The following is a 17,885-nucleotide window of genomic DNA, read 5'->3' on the forward strand; positions in this document are numbered from 1 at the left end:
AAAGGGAAGAGACAGAGAGAGAAGGAGCAGAGGTGAGAAGCACGGGATGTTGGAGCGCACTGCTGATTTCTCTCGGCCTTGTTGGCGGGAAGGTGCAGCCCGTCCCTCAAAGGCCGTGCCGCGGAAGGAGGTTAAGCTGGTACTTGCACCACCACTGATGAACGGATTTTGCTTGGAAATAAATGAAGTTTAACTAAATCAAGGGGGCAGAGAGCCTGGTATATATACATTTCAGAGCGGCGGTGTGTGCTCGACAACTTGTCACCGCCGACAACTGGGTTGAGAAGCTGTCACTGGAGATGCAATACTATACCTGAAGGTCATCTTCAAGGTGATACCAGGGCTTACGGACACTAGAGTGATGAGATGGCATTCCGAATGACTCGCAAACAAGAGAAGAAGAGACGCAAATGCAGAAACGTAGGAGCAGCAACGAGCCATTTGATATCCACCTCACCTCATCCACACGGGCATCCATCGTCTCCTGCAAGGTACACCTCCAGGTAAAGTAGCATAGCACAAGACGGCTTGTTACATGCTTCTCCTCCCCAAGAAGTCGCAAACCCTCTCTCTTCTCCCTCAACCGCCATTCGCCATCCCGACGGCTGCTTGCAGCTGCCCTACACGCTCCGTGCAACCTCATTTCCCAGAACACAAACCACAAGCCTGCCCCCTTTGACCTCCACGTTTTCCCATGCGTCCGTTTGTTCGGGGCCGACCGAGCCGTGGACGCTTGGTCTTCGGTTCCGTTGTTCTATGCTGTCCCCTGCTCAACATGGCACGGGAGAGTCAAACTGGGTGGTAGGAGAGCGTCATTTTTTTCTTGTCTTGATGGCTTGTTGGTTTTTGTTTGAAGATGAGACACGCGTTGAGTAACTAGGGGGATCTGAGACGAGGTCGATGGCGTATCAACGAATGCCAACTCTTGGTTGCCTCGATATCCCCTAAACCATCTTCAACGGGCACTGTAGACTCGTACTGAATCATCACAAGGAAGACAGCGAGGCCTCCAGTTTGGTAAATAATCGTGGTATTGACATGCCATGCTGTACAGTCGTAAAAACACACCCCCTTCTATCAACCCCCTGGAGGCAAATGTATGGAATAGGTAGCTCCCCAACAAAAATGATCAAATTAGCACAAAAAACATACACATCTATTTTCCAACCCGAACTCCGTCTAACGACATGGGCCTCATGGGCCCCTTGCGAGGCTCGTCGGTGCGGTCCACGCGGTATTTGAGCTTGATGCCCATGGCTGCCAGCTCGACGTCGAGGTACTTGAGAGCGCCTGGGACGACAACCTGCGTCGTGTGATCGCCACCCACCCAAGAGTTGCCCTGGCCGTCCTCCCAGATCTCGCCCTGGATCTCGGTGAGGTCGATGCCCTCGGCGTCGTCCAGCTTGACGGCGCAGTTGCGGCATCGCACGATGCTGGCCGCCTTCTTCTTGCCCGGCGCAAACTGCGACACGGTGGGCTGCACAGAGAGGAACGAACCGCAGCGGCGGCAGATCCACGACCTGGAGTAATCCGAGCAGTTGAGGAGACGATCCTGGAGCAAAAAGGCCGTTCCGTGAGCCAACAGCGCATCACGCTCCATTTCTCCCACACGAATACCACCACCCCTCTTTCGGCCCTTGATGGGCTGGCCTGTTGTCGGCACCACTGGACCAGTGGTTCGCACCTGGTACTTATCGTTGACCATGTGTCGCAGACGCTGGTAGTAGACAACTCCGATGTAGATGTCAGCTGCGAGCTCCTCTCCCGTAATGCCCGAATACATGGGCTCATTGCCGTGGTAGTTGTACCCGGCCTTCATCAGCTGGTGGCCAAAATAGTCCGCCGCAGTGTTCTCCTCGTCAAACTTGAACGGTGTCGAGTCTTGCGCAAGGCCATGTAGCGCGCCAGCCTTGCCGGCGAGCGATTCCACAAACATGCCTATCGTCATACGGGAAGGGAAAGCGTGGGGGTTAATGATAATGTCCGGTTGGATGCCAGTCTCCGAGAAGGGCAGATCCACCGTTGGCCACTTTTGCGAGGCGACACCCTTCTGTCCGTGTCTGGACGAGAACTTGTCACCGATGATGGGAGATCGGGGAACACGGAACTTAACAGAGATGGTCTGTAGAGGCTCGTTGCCGGTTTCGGCTCCGATCAGGCGGACCTCTTCGACAAAGCCTGTCTCGGCATCCTTGTACTTTTCGTAGTGAGTGATGCCATCCAGGTTCACCAGTTTGCCATTGTAGTCGGGCGTCACCGTGTGCCACGCGCAGATTACATCTCCCTCCTGGATCATGCGGCCCACGTGAGGCAGGCCGTCGTCATCCAGCATTCCCTGGTATGACGCGCTCACATAGCTGTGTGGTGCGAAGCCAAAAGCCTTGGTAACACTCTTGGTGGCCTTTGTTCGCGAGTCATCCTTGAGCGAGATCTTCTTGGTCTTGTAGATGGTACCATGTCCAAAGCCACGCTCATGGGCGCTCTTGTTGAGAATCATGGCGTCGTCCATGTCGTATCCAGTGTACGAGATGACAGCGACAACCGCGTTCATGCCGTTGGGGAAGTTGTCGAAACCATATGTGTTGTGAAGAGGCGCTCGCACGACGGGTGTTTGTCCAGTTTGTATGCGGTATGACTTGTTGTCGGTTCGGTAGCGAAGATTAGTGCTGGGAGTTCCCATGGTTTGCTTACCCATCTGACACTGGTACATGTTTCGAGGCGACTGGTTGAAGTCGGAGAAGGGGGTCATGTTGGCGAGAATCGACAGCATGTTGGTGGGATCAAACTCGACGTGCGTAGACTTTCCAGACTCGACCTCCTGCGGCACCACGGCGATGGACATGTAAGGCTGCTCGTAGGGACCAACCCAATCCTCCTTCTGGAGAGGGAGGTACTTGACGGGTCGCACCATTCTCGCAGGCGTAGACGTCATGTAAATGCCGGGATAGGAGCCGCCATGAGACGGAGGAACGTAACCAATTTCCAGCTGCAGAGGCACGCCGTGTGTGCCCTCAACCTTCCAGTACCGGAAACAATCCGCGATTCTGACCGACTCCTTGGGAGTACAGAAACCAAGAATCTTGCCGTCAAGCATGACCACGACATTCTCCTCGGTCGAGGCTGACGAAACGTCAACGATTCCAAGCTCGGCAGCAAGAGCCGCGATATGGGAGACGTCGACCGAATCAGTCATAATCTTGCACTTGTGCGCAAGATGATTCAGAAGACCACAGGGCGCACCATCAGGCGTGTGGACAGGACACATGAAGCCCCATGATTCGGGGAGCAGCTTTCGCACAGCGGTTGTCTTGAGCTGGGCAAAGAAGGCACCTCGATGCACCATGCGGAAGTGACTGATGAATCGCAAAAAGTTGAGCTTTTCGGCCACAACAGTGAAACCTGCGGTCTGCTGAAGATCGAGTCCAGATGGACTCTGCATGTTACCCGTGGACAAAAAATACTCCAGGGCATTTCCGAGATTCTCGTTGGCCTTCCGGAAAATGTTATTTGGGAAGTCCTTGCGGAAATCTTCAGAAGTAAAGGGAACAGTTGGGTGCCGGCGGAGGTAATCTCGCAGGGATGCGCGGACGTTAACGCTCAGGAACTCATCGAGACGCTCCTTGAGGATTTGACCATACAGGAAACCTCCCAGCAGAATCTCCTGGTTCTGGACAGCATCGGGGTTGTCCACAGCGCACTCGCCAGCGACGAGCGCATAGAGCTTGCGGATCATGAAGAGAAGCAGCTTGAACTTCTCATTGTCCTGCTCCTCCGTCACGTCGACGTTTCCGAGATGGACCAGGACAATTCTTCGGAGGAATTCGGTACCAACGTCGAGGTTGGACATGGTGTCAGGAACTCCAAGCACAACCCGGAATTTTTCACCCAGGTACGCCCTCGTCTCCGACTTGCTGTAAAGGTTGTAGGACTTGTACGTCCGCAAAAGCAACTCGATTCGGTCCGTAAGGAAGGTGTTTTCGGTCGATTTTGATCCAACAGGGCCAACCAGACCCTCAAAGATCTCACGGTCGTTGGTCTCGACGAGCGCCTTGAGGATCATCATGACCGGAATAAGATACTCGTTCTTGCGCCATGAGAAACGGAAGGTCATGTTTCCATCGTTGAGGTAGTGGAGAACGTTGGTCTGAGACGTCTCGTCGGGTCGAACTGCGCGGAGAATGATACCGTAGGGGGTGTAGCCGGGGCCACGGTTCTGGAAACTAGGTCGGTTGATGGCCATGGGGAAGTTTCTCTTGTTCAATTGCAGCATTCGAATGATCTTTTCAATACCGTTGACGATAAAGTAGCCACCCAGCTCCTCGGACTCTTCTTTTCGCTCAACGAGAAGGGCAGGCGAGTTGCCCTCGAGATGGCATCGGTTGGACTGAGAAAGCATTAGCAAGGCGGTCTTGGGGCGCAAGACCGGGCAATCAAACCTTGATCATGATGGGCACCTGGCCAAACTCGCGGACGAATTCAATGGGATCGCCACCATTGATGCGGTATTCGAGGGTAGCTGAGAGCCTTCCTCGATATGTTACGTGACGCTCTCTGCACTCGGCGGGAAAGATTTGTCGGTTCCGGGCCATCTTGTTAGAAGGCGGAACCTGGGGTTTCTGGAGAAAGACATCCTTGTATCGAATGGTCAGGCGGTTCTTGCCTTGAGGTCCAGCCCGCTCGTCACCGTCGAGAAAGGTCTTGGTGCCAATGTCGGCCAGACCGTGCGTCAGCAAGCCAGGCTTGCCATCGTCGCGGAAGAGACCATTGAAGGACTCAATATGAGGATCGATGGCTAATTGAAGGGCAGGATACGCAGTGTGATCCTTGGGAGGGTTTCGGAAGAGGTTCTCTCGGCGGAGAGTGTGGTACTCATGGTCCCATTCGGTGTTGGTGGCTGAGGGCGCCATGGTGCATCGGTGAAGTCGGATTCAAGACTTTGGTATGTTTGGGCGTTTGCGACACTCACTTCGGCCGCTGAGTAGAATAATCTCAGGGATGGAGTGGAAGCGGATCAATCGCAATTATCAGCCGCCTGCAAAGTCTTGTCTAACACGAGTAATCGCGAAGAGTGGTAGACATTCGCGATCAGGCGGCTCGCAGAGGAATTGGAGGCTGTCGCAGACAAGCAGAAAAAAAGGCGACCCAAGAAAAGCGACGGAAAAAAAATTGCCGATAAGGAAGCGGAGATAAGATACGTTATCGATTAAGGTGGGGTGAATGTGGAAAGCTTGAGCGAATGAGGGGCAGCTCCATCTTGCAGGCCACATGAAGTGTCTCCAAAGCGACTCGGTCGTCTATCAAAGTAACCCGGCTCTAACAGCTCGGGCACTTGTTAGATGAGGTAGTGAAACCATCTGAATATCACCATTCGGATCTTCTCTTAACGTCACACCTCGTCAAGTTGCAGGCTAGGTAAGAGGAGAGTTGGCCTATGTTTCTGCAGGTGTAGCACGACAGGAATAATCCGATAATTTGATAAGAGGAAGAACTCGTCTGATAGCTTGCGGCACAAGACTCATGATGCGGCGTTAAGGAGAGAAGGATTCCGTTTCGGATATCAACGAGGCAATGCTGAATGATGACGACGAGTTCATCTGACCATCCAAGTCACGAGGCCTCCAGCGCAAAGGTTGTTGCCGCTTGTGTTGCCTGGAATAGGTAATTCCATGGCCTCGAGAGCGTTAGAAGCCTGGAGCTGGTGCCTGGGATGGACATGCAGACCTGTGGCTGACTGGAACTCGGAAGCTTCAAGATGGGGGCCGTTTTCCTACATGACCGATCCAGCACCGGCGCAGCCAGCAGGCAGCGGAGGACTCCGTCTTATTGCTCAGAAGCTTGCAGCATGACCCGCAAGATGCGCGCTGGTGCAGGACATAGCTGTAACCTCCTGCGGAGCTCTCTCCAGACAGATCAATGAACGAGACAACGGTGAGATGAGGGGCTTATGCTCATGATGGATGCCAAATGAGAGCTCATTGTTACCCAGCCACCACCTCCATCATGAACAAGGCCGACAGATGCACCCACCACGGAGCCCTAGGAGCTCTAAGCAATGGTTTCCCAACCATGGCTTTGCTCGCGAATCACGAAAGATGCTGAGCGTGAGGCACAAAGCCGCCGAGGCTTGATGCTTGCAGGGACTGCAGCCCAACCTGCGTTGCCGGTGGTGCACAACTTCATCGCATGCGCCCCTCGTGCGCGCTTCCCTTTTCGGATTATTGATGCTGAGCGAGAACAAGAGGCACGGCATCTCGTGAGGAGAGAATCTTGGAGACTGGTGGATGAGATGTGGATGCTTGTGTTAGGACTGTCCATGCTGGTGTTGCAGGACACCTGACGGTGCCTGGCTTCGGTTAGGCCATTTCGCCTTACCCAGCAGTCTATGCCAATCGGAAAACGGAGTCTCATCGTTGTACCAAGAAGGAAAGTGGACGATGGAAGTCTTCTTTGTTTCTATTTCTAAACATTCGAGTTTCTTCTGTTGTTGTTGTTGTTGTTGTTGTCTGACTTGGGGAGGTAGGTCAGGTCGAAACGGCAGGAACCCACTTGATTTGGACAGCCATACCTACCTTACCTTAACTCAAGCCTTATACCTGCAGGTCACGTCTTCCCCTCTCCGTCACTTGTCCTTCTCTCGTCCTTCTCCCTCTTACTACCGAGGCCAACTTTGATGCTCACGCCGACCGGACTCTTCAGTCGCCCATCAGACTCCTCGACTTGGGTCATTTCAGATCTACATCGCCGCTGCTGCCTCGCAAAACTGCGCCTCAGGTCTGGTGATTGGATGATCCCGGCGTCATCGTTAGCAGCTTGATAACCTGGACAGATATTCGTCACCATTTACCGCAAGAGTCACTCGTCGTCAGAAGCTTTCTGTGGTCGGCTCGCCATTTAGTTCGCCCAGCTCCTCATTCTGGTGTTCACTCTCTCAAGACTCCTCGCTGTCACTGGCTGGCGACGACGACCCCAGCTACATGTGCACCTGCAACACCACGCTCAGCACATTCAGGCACATATTTGACAGGCGCTTTAGAACTGCCACAGCCTCACCACTCACATCTTGGGAACGGCTGATTCGCCGGGGTTCAAACTGACAGAACAAAAGGCAAACGGGATACCCGCCCGCCACGCTCAACCCCGAGACACGACCCGCTTAGATCTGGTACTAGATCGTCAAGTCCATCGTTGCCGCCTGGTACTTCACCCATCACCTCGGTTTGTTGCCGGATCCCGCCCAGCCAGGTCTCAAGGTCCCTGCAGCCAACCGCGACTGGGTTCAGCCAGAACTAAAGCAACAATATCAAACATCCATCTCCACCTGCACCGTTCCGTGTCATTTATCCGCTTTACGTTGAGCTCTAGCCGCCTTGCCAGAGACAAGGACCCTTCTTTAAAGAGACAAAAGTATCTTAGGCGCCCTCAGAAGCCTAGCACTGACGTCGACGCCGCTCTCCAGCCCTGGTCGATCATCGCTCCGCCCTAGCAAGCTCGACCCCGGCCAAGCGAATGAGACGTCGCAGCGTCTAACCCACACTGCTGCCACCTCTGGGCTGGACCAGGTGATTGAAGACTGGAATGTCACAACACCCCGCGACGACTGCAATCCCCAATCAGTACATTTTGCGCACCCGCGCCCAGCTCACCCCTGCTCCGGCTTCTCTTGCTTGACTGCCCTGGGCTCCTTGACCTGGAGCTCTTCCAGCGATTCCCTGCTCCCCGGCTATCGGTAGAGCGAGCTGTCAGTGGTGTTTACACATTGAGCTGCGCTGAAACCCACCCAGGCTTTTGACGTCGACATCCATCTTTGCCCGACTCGACCTAGCCGTCTACCTATCTTCCACGACCTCTGTCTCTGTGCTCGTTTGGCGCTGCAACTGCGCTAAAAGCTACGCTACCTGCGCCGCCAGGCACGGGTCGTTCCCACCACTTCCCCATCCCTTGCCCCCCTCAAGGGCCCCAAAGGCTCGTGCCCGTTGGTGGCCTTTGTGGTGGCCTCTGGTGGCCTTTGGGTGCCCTTTTTGGTGCCCGTCCGGCGTCTCTCGACTGTCTCGGCCGTCATCTCGTCCCAGGTGGGGCCCTATTTGTGCCTCCGCCCAGGCGTCACCTGTGCTGTGCCAATCTACTGCTCTGCTCCTCCGTCGTTGCACCACGAGCCTCTCCTCCTTCTACCATCCCCATCCCATCGCCGCCCGAGCCCGCCTCCGACTCCGACTCCGACGCCCAGACGCTGGCGCGCACAACTTAGCAGCAGCAGGTGCAGATGTTACTCGTCGCCTGCCACCGTCATACAAATCGCTTTTCTTCCTGAGCCGCCGTCCCGCTCGTCGTTCATCCTTGCCCTCACCAACCGCGACCCTGCGTCTGAGCGCCAACACCAACAATAATTGCCTTTGCCATAAAGCACCCCGCCCGCCACAACCTTGACCGTCCTCTGCGAGATCGAGATATTTTACGTACCTTGGATAAAAACACCCGCCACCCTTGGCGGATTACATTTTTCTCCATTCGCCCTGCCGTAATAGCTGCCTATCCAGCTCTTTGCTCGATCAGCACCCCCGCCTTCACCCGACCGCTTCTGCCGCGACCCGACAAGCGCCTTCGGTGCCCCGATAGTAAACATGGCAGGACTTTTTCAGAGGGTCTACAATTGGTTAATGCGCATGTTTTGGTGAGTAGCCGTGTCCCATGAGCCGCTTGCTGGGCGATATGCTGCCACCTGGCTCTTCTGCCTCGTGCTTTGCTGCCCTACCTCGGCTCGCCGCGGATCAACTGCGCCGACATACTGACAATGATGCGAAGGGCGATGGAGATGGAGGTGACCATGGTAGGCTTGCAAAATGCTGGCAAGACATCGTTATTGAGGGTCCTCGCCGTAAGTGTCTCCCATATCGTTCCATGCTCTGCCGCTTGACCGCCTCTGGCTGACCCTGGTTATGAATAGGGAGGAGAGTTCACTCTTGAGTAAGCGCATCCCCAAGATGGCTCATGCCATCCCCTTCCTCCTAACCCGGATGGACCGTTCCGTCGGTTCCCTGTTGGCAGGGACGTAGTGCTAACCTCGGATGCCGCGCAGCTCGATTCCCACCGTCGGATTCAACATGAAAAAGGTGCAACGAGGCCATGTTACGCTGAAATGCTGGGACATTGGTGGCCAGCCTCGGTTTCGCACCATGTGGGAGAGATACTGCCGGGGCGTGAGCGCCATCGTCTTCATCGTGGACATTGCCGATATCGAGTTGATCCCCCAAGCCAAGGAAGAGCTCCACGACCTCATGGGTCGCAGGTCACTGGCCGGCATCCCGCTCCTAATCCTAGGGAACAAGTCTGATCTCCCAGACAAGCTCTCGGTGGACGAGTTGATTGACGAACTGGACCTGAAGAGCATACGCGGTCGCGAGGTGTGCTGCTATGGTATCAGTGCGAAAGAAGAGACAAACCTTGACGCCGTAGTCGAGTTTCTAATGAAGTATGCCACCCGTGCATGAAGACGACGAGATGTCGGCATGGTGGCCGTGACACGCCTGTCTGCGGATGCAGCTCTTATTCCAGTCCGGCCTGGGAGAAAGGGAGCGAGCCTCTCGGACCTGGGTACCTGGGTCCGGGGTGACTATGAGGAAGAAGTCCATGGCTGCCTGCCTCCGGGGCGTCAAGATTGAGGAGAAGAACGAAGGGCCGGCCGTGCGACGAAGCGAAGGGGTGAACGAACGGTAAACATATATAAACTTCCTCTCTCACGAGCTCATGACTTTTCCAGATATCTGTCAGCCCATGAGCGGTTATTTCACAATCATGTCGAAGGCTTCTTCGCTGGTTTCTTGTTGTTATTATTCCGGGTGTGCAAGACCCTTTTTCTTTGTTGATGGAGCATGAGCTGGCATGGGTGAGAAAATTCAGCACTGGCTAGAATGGCGGAGAGGGCATTCTCCGAGGAATACGGGTTCTGTGCACGAGAACTGGCGCTTGCCAGTGGGTGCAGATTTTGCGCCGAGACCATGGCTGATGTTGTCGTTGGTGCTTCCGGAATTTCTTCTCTGTTGACGACGACGACGATGATATGATTCTTGGACGTCTTGTTTCTTGGCTGGGACGCGAATGTTTGAATAAGTAAGCACGGGCAATGATTTCGGCCACGAGCTTGTATGAGTACTCTTCAAGCGGCTGAGGAAACGGCTGATGACTGAATGATGATGTCGCTATGAAATTGCTTGGTGAGGATTTGGCACAATAACCAGCGGAAGAAGCGTGGGTTGATAGACAGGGAATTGAGATGAAGATGCAGCTTCGAGATGTAACCGGGATGTCTGAGGCATTCGCAGGTATTTGTCGTTGGCAAACAGGTCAAGATCCATTGAAATGAAGAGAAATTGGGTCCAACGGGGCCTTCCTTGGGAGATTTGGACCAGCAAAATGTGAGAGTGAGTGAGCCGGATGGCATGGGTCGAGTTCCATGGTCCTGGTGAGGCGGAGGAGGATGGTCCAGCCCAGGTGACGATGACAGGGGTGTAGATGTTGGTGTAGACGGATTCCAGACGTGGGAGAGGTCCTTTTGAGCCGTCCAAAGGGACAGGAGTGAGGCCGCGAGGGGAGCAGAGGGATCAAGATGAAGAACGAGCGTCAAAGCAAGCGACAAGTGAAGCTGAAGGGACGAGAGGGGAGAGAGGAGAGGAGAGGGGGGTTGTTGAGGGAAACTCTGGTCTGGCACTTCTGGGGAGTCTGGGATGGAGGCTACACACGGACCACTTGATGCGTTGGCCAACTCATCGCTGCAGTTGACAAGCGCCGCACGCCGCCTTCTGGCAGGCGACCAGCCAGACAGAAGGGAGGCCAGCGGGAGAGAGGCCCTGCTTGCCCTGCCTGCCCTGCCCTGCCAGTCAATCAATCCGATGATGGATCCCGTCCCCCCGCTCCCTGTTCCGCGCACCCACATACATACCTACATACATACACACGCGCCCGGCCGAGCGAAACGAACTGGTGTGTCTGGATGCAGCATTGAGTGCAGTTGCAGGCCGAGAGGAGGGGGGTCAAGTATCGTGGGTGCTTCTGACTGGGTGCTGGTGTTTTCTTGTCCGGCCAAGTGCTTCCGATGGACGGGGCTTGGTTTTCTTTTTCGAGGAGGACTCCATTGGCCTTTGGTTGGGAGGAGTCGTCTTGGATACAATGGATATCTTTCAAGTTCTTGATCTGACGTTTCGGTATTTAACAGACCCCGAGGGGCTGCACTCGGTCTCTCGTGATCAAACTGCCCTCGGAGGCTCCGACTGAACGGGGACGGCGGTGAACGGACGGAGGCGGAGCGGCAGGGCTGTCGGGACGGGGCGGGGCCTAGGCGAGGGTAACATGACGACGACGAGGAAAAGCAAAGAAAACACGAGATTTGGAGATGAGAAGAAGAAAAGAAAAGTAGAAGAGAGAGAGAAGAATGGAATAATGGAAAGGAGAAAGAACACAAAGGGGAAAAAGGGATAGAAATGCTATTTCCTTAACCCAACCCCTGGGAGATGAGCTGGAATTCACAGTCGACGAGAAAAAGGTGGATTTGGCCTTTTCATTGGAGCGCGGCCGGCGACTGTCAGCGAATCGTACCTCTTGCGCTAGACGGCATGGCTTTTTTTGCAATGGGGCCCTTTTTTTCTCCTCTCTCTTTCACTCTGGCGCGGCTGGTTTGCCGAGGAACCCCTCGTTTCTTTCGATTCATTCTTCGAGGTTCTCATTGGGGGGAAACATCAGTTGTCTCTGATGGGTGGCCAGTGAGAAGCTGAAGATGGGATGTGACTGGCAACGCGCGCTGCAATTGGTGTTCATCTGGTCAAAACTTGAAGATGCCCAGTTTAAGAATGACTGATGAATTGTTCAGGGAGAGATAGTCTTGTCGTTGTCATTGCTCACGTGCTGCGGCACATTCCATCCCTTTCTCTACAAGAATGCCCTCAGACACGCCGGATCCGGCGAACCCTTAGGGCAAAGGAAGCCGTCTTAGCGGAATGGAGCTTCCCGTTGGCCACGAGCTTTTGCGCGAGCTCAGTTGTCAGATCATGCCAAGCTCAGGGGGGCGGTTGTTAGTGTATGTATATCGGGACGAACGGGTTGAGTCAAGTTTCCTTGGCTCAAGTTTGTTTGAGAGATGAAAACCGAGGGTATTATTATATCCTAAAACTCCTGGACGATATAGTACAGAGACACAACGCGAAACCCCTTGTCCAAAAACATACATAACATCATGAGAAGCCTTCATCTCATCATGGATAGTCGGTAAACCCCGCCGTCTCACCATCCCTATTCAGCATATACCGGAACCTCTCCCTGTCCTCGAGGAGACACCTCGGGAGATCGACATTGTTCTCAATGCGTCGAAACTTGTCCACCTTGCGCCCCCAAAGATCGACACCTTGACGTACGGCAGCGGCGATACGGTCCCGGTTGCGGAACGACTCGTGGTTCATCCACTCGTGTGAGAAGCTCGCCATCTTGTTGAGGAACTGGTCCACGGTTGCGAAGCAGGAGCTGCAGTGCCAGCCCGCGTTGGCTAGCACGCCCTTTTCCAGATCTCGCAGAAAGGGGACACCTGCGTCGCCGGTGCGCAGGTTGCCAGGGAGGATGGTGCCGCGCATCCCGCCGTAGTAGGTCGCCTGGGGAAAGGGCCACTCGGGACCTTCGTGGAGGAACTGGAACGAGTAGTAGTAGAACTTGGAAGCCAGAGTGAGGCGCCGAGGGAAGTTGCACGTGCGGAGGACGAGGAGCGTCGCGGGACGTGGGATCTCGTCAACATCGGCCACGAGGAGCACATCGCCGTCGACAGGAGTTTGAGGGCCTAAGAGCTTGGGAAAGACCTGCTCAAACATGGCGTTGCGTTGAAGGTCCTCGCGATCCCAATGACGGAGCGGCTTAAAGTCTTTCGGGTACTCGAGCTCGTGGTAGATCATCTTGTCGTGGTACGGCTTGAAGCGCTCCCAGCTATTACGGATAGTGAGGTTCTTGGGACCGCCCTGGAACGTCAACGGCGCCTCGACGATGACAAAGTAGTCGACATGGTCGTAGAGGGTCTTGAGTCGGACCTCGAGAAAGTCGAGCTCCGTGTTGACCATGAAGAGGTCATAGATCTTGCGACGGCCGCCAGGGGCATCGGCGCGGGGACGAAACACGGAGTAGCCATGCGCGGCGCATAGGCTCTTAGCAGCGTCTGAGGCATAGTACTCGTGGTGAGGGCGAGATGAAAAGTCGAGGCGCGGGAGGGTGAGAGAGACGCTGATGTCGGCGTCTGTAATGCGGTGGACATGTGAGCGGTCCAAGAGGGGTTGCTTTGCGAGAAGCCATACAAGACAAATGAACGGTATCAAAAATAAGAGGCCAGATGGACGATAGAAGGCAGCCATGATGGCAACATTTGCCGCTGCAGAAACGAGTGACAGTAAGAGAAAGAGAGTAAGTTTCGTATCAGTCCATCATGCGCTCGAGATGAAAGAAAGGCGCAGCGCATAAGCAAGGATCCTACGGCAGAAGATCGTAACTTTTACAGTCAGCACCTTGTCAGGCACTCGACAATCCTTTATACGAACGGATGCTCACTAGGGGCGGCCGCCGCCTCTCGTCACAAAAAGGTGTGCATGTGGCACTGCAGGTTTGATGAGCTTGTCCGACGGCCATTGGCTGGAGATTACGGGTTGGTTCCTGAGCGAACAAAGACGCCTGCAATTTAAAGGAGTCGGCGCCTTTTTTTTAATTTCCTCACTCACTATGCTCGAGTCTCGTAGCATTTTGGGTCGTTAGATGAGAATAACAAGTGCTGTTGCTGGTGGATGTCACCGTCGTGGGCATATTCGTATACGGGGTGCTTGGCTAGAGAACAGGCCACATTCTTGGCCATCTTCTTGCGGGGGGGTTGGGTTCCATGGATGCTGATCCTGTTGGATTTTTGTTTCAAGATTCACAGCCTCATTGCGCCAGACACAGTGGCGTAGCTGACATTTGGGCTCGAGTTGTAGGGCTGAGCCGAATTGGAGAATGCATGTCTCGTAACGCCAAGCGCGCTGAATTGGTAGTAAAACCCCTGCTTTTTTTTTACATTGGCTTGGATTGGCCCCTCCGTAGAATAGATACGGGGTTCCGTGAGTCCTTTCAAGCAAGGTCTTGAAACGGTCTCAACAAGGGGGCCGGCTAACTCTCCCGAGAGCTGACGGGGGTAGATAGTGCTTACCAGCTATGGCATGCACACAACTGAACAAACAGTTGTGAATAACCTCATTGAGGACATTGAAGAGCATACGCTGCAGCAACCCAGCATGATATCAATCGTTATCGCGCCTTCTACAGGCGCGCCCTTTGACATGCACAATTGCGGGATCCCCCCCGTTGCCGGAGCCGGGATGGGGCGGGTATCGGCTCAATCCACGGCTGCCAACGGCCAAGACGACTCGGTGTTCCCCTCAATATCTCCGTGTCCGGAGGTACCTAGTGTAGTCATTGTCCGCGGTACATTATCCGACACGTTAAACTCATCATGAGGCCCTCATATCGACTCGTTTCATCCTGTCTTTCTCGTTATAACTCACCCTCATCGACGACAAGATTCTCGGCAATCACCTCCAACTTGACCCGCTCAGTTGCATCCCCGCATCGTTTCTTTGCCTCATCTTCAGTAGCCATGGGAGACTCAATTGCAGCTTCGGAAAAGACACACAATGCCTGGATTGGCGCAAAAGGCCCAGCTGCCTTTGACCTGCGAAGTACGTCACCTTTCACCACATGGTTTTGAGCTCATTATTGACACTACGCACAGGTGATGTGGTGACGACTCCCACTCCAGCTATGCTGCAGGCTATCCAGTCATGCTCCCTCCTCGACGACGTCTTCCAGGAGGACCCTGCTACAAATGACCTCGAGGCTTATGTCGCTGGACGAACTGGCAAGGAAGCTGGTCTGTTTGTCCTCTCCGGAACCATGGGCAACCAGCTAGCCTTGAGATCTCTCCTCACACAGCCTCCTCACTCTGTGATTTGCGACTACCGCGCTCACATCTTTACCTCTGAGGCCGGCGGGTTCGTACTCTCCGAGACTCATATGGACTTGTTGATTGACAATTGATAGCACCTCGGCACTCACGGGCGCTCAGATTCAGCCCATCGTGCCTAAGAATGGAAGATACATGACCCTTGAGGAGATCATGGCCAACGCTGTGCTGGATGACGATGTCCACGGCTGTCCCACACGAGTCATCAGCCTCGAAAACACCCTCCACGGCATGGTCATGCCCCTCAGCGAGGTGAAGCGCATCTCCGAGTTTGCTAAAGAGCATGGTATCAAGCTGCACCTCGATGGTGCTCGCCTTTGGGAGGCTGTTGTCTCTGGAGCTGGTTCTTTGCCTGAGTATTGCTCCTACTTTGATACTGTCACCCTCTGCCTGTCCAAGGGCCTTGGTGCACCCGTTGGAAGTGTCCTCGTGGGTTCCAAGGCTACGATCAAGCATGCCCGCTGGACCCGCAAGTCCATCGGTGGTGGTCTTCGTCAGTCCGGTGTCGTGACTTCAGCTGGCCGGGTCGCTGTCGAGCAGACATTTGGCGCCTCACCTAATGGCGAAGACGGACCCCTCAAGGCCTCTCACGAGACAGCCCGCAAGGTCGACGCTCTCTGGGCAAGCCTCGGTGGCAAAGTCGAAGAGCCGACTGAGACCAACATGGTGTGGCTGGACCTCAAGGCCGCTGGGTGCAGCGAGAAGCGGTTCATCGAAATCGGCAAGGAGGAGGGGCTCAAGTTCATGTGCAACCGACTGGTGACGCACTACCAGGTTGCCCAGAACGAGGAAGAGGTGCTGAAGCGGCTGAGGGCGGTGTTTGATAAGGTTCTCGCTGAGAAGGAGGATCTGAGTGCGAAGCAGCAGGTGGGAAAGGGAAGTGTTTATGCACCCCAATAGTCGTATTCTAGTTTAAGAGGGAATAGGCTAGACTGCATATCGAGTTGGTTATTATGGAAACAGCTCACTTGAGCTGGTCATGATTTACAGACAGAAGCATGTAGATGAAGGTTGCTCATGATCAACCCTGTAGGTACATATGCCAGTCGAGCATGCCGGTGGTACCTAAGTACCCAACACTGTCGTTGGGTGGAATAAATCCACATGGTTGGGCAATCATGCAGCCTGTCTCATCTCTCCAAACGGCTGCGTTACCTTTCTGTCCCGTCTTTACTCATCCTCTCATTAATTTCTTTCAAATCTTTGGTTCGTTACTTGACAAAAGGTTCAGTGTGGCAATATGGGGACGCCACGTGCCGTCCTGCTCCCTGACGGCGTGGAAGACAACGGCCAAGGTCTGACCGAGTTTATATTCAAAGAAGTTTGCGCCCTTTCGTGAAATGGTATCTCTCCTATCTTGTGGCTTGCTAACCTATAATCTATCAAAGTTCGGTAAAAACTTCTCGATCTCGCAAGCCAATGACAACGGCTTCGAAATCGTGCACGGTCGCGTCTACGAGTCACATCCGAGTGACCGCATCATCATCTTTCAACCTCACAGCGGACAGCAGATGTTCGGATGCATAAGAGTATTGCGAAGTGAAGCCCCTAACCAAGCTGAGGCCACGAAGGAAAGGAAAGGCCCTGTGAGGGCCGTAGGCTCATATGCCGGGCTTGTACCCGCTGGGTGCCCCTTCGAAGCCATGTTGGTGCAAGTCAGATTTATCGCAGAGCGCCAGAGAACGGAACCTAGTGATTAAGACATGAGGTTTTGAATGTATTTTCAGATACATATTGAAGCAAGGCTACTCGAGATACACTGAAAAACATGAACCCCGAAAGCTCGGTGGTGCGGACACCCAGCGTGATGGGCAGCAACTCATCAGCACCCTCCCCCGACTATGGGAAAACAGAGATTCTCTGCCCAGACTATCCGGAGTTTTTAAGGCGTGGAAATTTCTCCGCAGGATGGGTACTTGCTGTTGACGCTGTGACTGTTGGTTGTCTTGTTCAGGTATGTTTAATTGGAGAGAAATGAGTTGATACTGTGACAACCTTGTTATTCTACTAGTATCAAGTCTGCCGTCCATTGTTTGTAGGTCACCTCATGCCAACCATAGCCACGAGCGTGAATAATGTCTGCGAGGTCGACCAACACTCTACTCTTCCAGTTCCTCGCCGCGGGCGACAGGTTATGGCTGAAGCCCGTGAGCCAGCAGAAGCGGTCCACCTCCTCTACTACGGCCTCCTCGTTCTCCCCCTCCTCGACGTACTCATAAACGATAGCCGTGTACTCCTTGCTCCACGATATGGATCTCTGGATCTTTGAGACGGTGCGAGGTGGCGCCCACAATCAGAATGGGAGACTCTTGAATACTTCACCGCTGAACTTCAGCCACCCATAGCACTTTCTGAAGCGAGGCATAGAGGTAATCTCCGCCGCCTCGAGGTCTTCTGGGAAAGACGCCAAACGGGCCTCGTCGGAGAACCAGAAGAGGTTGTACCGTGCTTCCTGCTTGGTTTTCGGGTTCGCAAGGACCCGGATCGGCTTCGAGTCTATGGCAGCCTGCGCGATGGCTGTCTCTATCATTTGGAAAATAGAAGCGTTCTGTCATTCTCGCTGAGCGGCGTAGTAGTGGCGAAAGTCTGGGGGCTCCGTGTCCCAGAACTAAGAAGGGAGGTTAACATGAATTCACGGTCATGTTTGGTGACAGCACTCACCACGTTCAAGGCAAAGGGGCCCGTCTCGCCGAGCCAAACCTTCCAAACATATCCATCGAGTCCACCACCGAGTTTGAGCTCCCAGACTATCGTGCTGAAGTCAAAGGTGCACCGTCGCAGATGTGGCAGCTTGAAGTCTTGCTCCGTGCATGATGGGGGGCTTGTCATCGAGGAATGGCACCTGCATGGCTCGTTGCCAGATAGGATCAGCCATCGG

General features: G+C 54.3%; 6 protein-coding genes across 6 annotated transcripts; 3 read left to right on the forward strand and 3 right to left on the reverse strand.

Moving 5' to 3' along the window:
- Positions 1-1,156: 1,156 nt before the first annotated feature.
- On the reverse strand, positions 1,157-4,907 carry MRS44_010116 (uncharacterized protein; the record flags this gene model as incomplete). The annotated part of the gene is made up of 2 exons (XM_046269957.2): positions 1,157-4,384; positions 4,437-4,907. 2 exons carry the CDS (start codon positions 4,905-4,907, stop codon positions 1,157-1,159), a joined length of 3,699 nt encoding a protein of 1,232 aa, XP_046131435.1.
- A 1,145-nt stretch (positions 4,908-6,052) lies between these two features.
- On the forward strand, positions 6,053-8,245 carry MRS44_010117 (uncharacterized protein; the record flags this gene model as incomplete). The annotated part of the gene is made up of 6 exons (XM_065620003.1): positions 6,053-6,253; positions 6,586-6,771; positions 7,170-7,332; positions 7,414-7,613; positions 7,782-7,854; positions 7,908-8,245. 6 exons carry the CDS (start codon positions 6,053-6,055, stop codon positions 8,243-8,245), a joined length of 1,161 nt encoding a protein of 386 aa, XP_065476192.1.
- An 853-nt stretch (positions 8,246-9,098) lies between these two features.
- MRS44_010118 (uncharacterized protein) lies at positions 9,099-9,485 on the forward strand (the record flags this gene model as incomplete). The annotated part of the gene is made up of 1 exon (XM_046271030.2): positions 9,099-9,485. The coding sequence occupies one exon, from the start codon at positions 9,099-9,101 to the stop codon at positions 9,483-9,485; it is 387 nt and encodes a 128-aa protein (XP_046131434.2).
- Positions 9,486-12,239: 2,754 nt separating this feature from the next.
- Positions 12,240-13,373, reverse strand: MRS44_010119 (uncharacterized protein; the record flags this gene model as incomplete). The annotated part of the gene is made up of 1 exon (XM_046276511.2): positions 12,240-13,373. The coding sequence occupies one exon, from the start codon at positions 13,371-13,373 to the stop codon at positions 12,240-12,242; it is 1,134 nt and encodes a 377-aa protein (XP_046131432.2).
- Positions 13,374-14,641: 1,268 nt separating this feature from the next.
- Positions 14,642-15,907, forward strand: MRS44_010120 (uncharacterized protein; the record flags this gene model as incomplete). Its single annotated transcript, XM_046269955.2, has 3 exons — positions 14,642-14,723; positions 14,777-15,035; positions 15,085-15,907. The coding sequence occupies 3 exons, from the start codon at positions 14,642-14,644 to the stop codon at positions 15,905-15,907; spliced, it is 1,164 nt and encodes a 387-aa protein (XP_046131431.2).
- A 1,099-nt stretch (positions 15,908-17,006) lies between these two features.
- Positions 17,007-17,836, reverse strand: MRS44_010121 (uncharacterized protein; the record flags this gene model as incomplete). Its single annotated transcript, XM_065620004.1, has 3 exons — positions 17,007-17,270; positions 17,325-17,555; positions 17,669-17,836. The coding sequence occupies 3 exons, from the start codon at positions 17,834-17,836 to the stop codon at positions 17,007-17,009; spliced, it is 663 nt and encodes a 220-aa protein (XP_065476193.1).
- Positions 17,837-17,885: the final 49 nt, after the last annotated feature.

This window comes from Fusarium solani (genome assembly GCF_023522795.1).
Source record: "Fusarium solani strain SB1 chromosome Unknown bctg00000006, whole genome shotgun sequence".
Lineage (NCBI taxonomy): Eukaryota > Fungi > Ascomycota > Sordariomycetes > Hypocreales > Nectriaceae > Fusarium > Fusarium solani.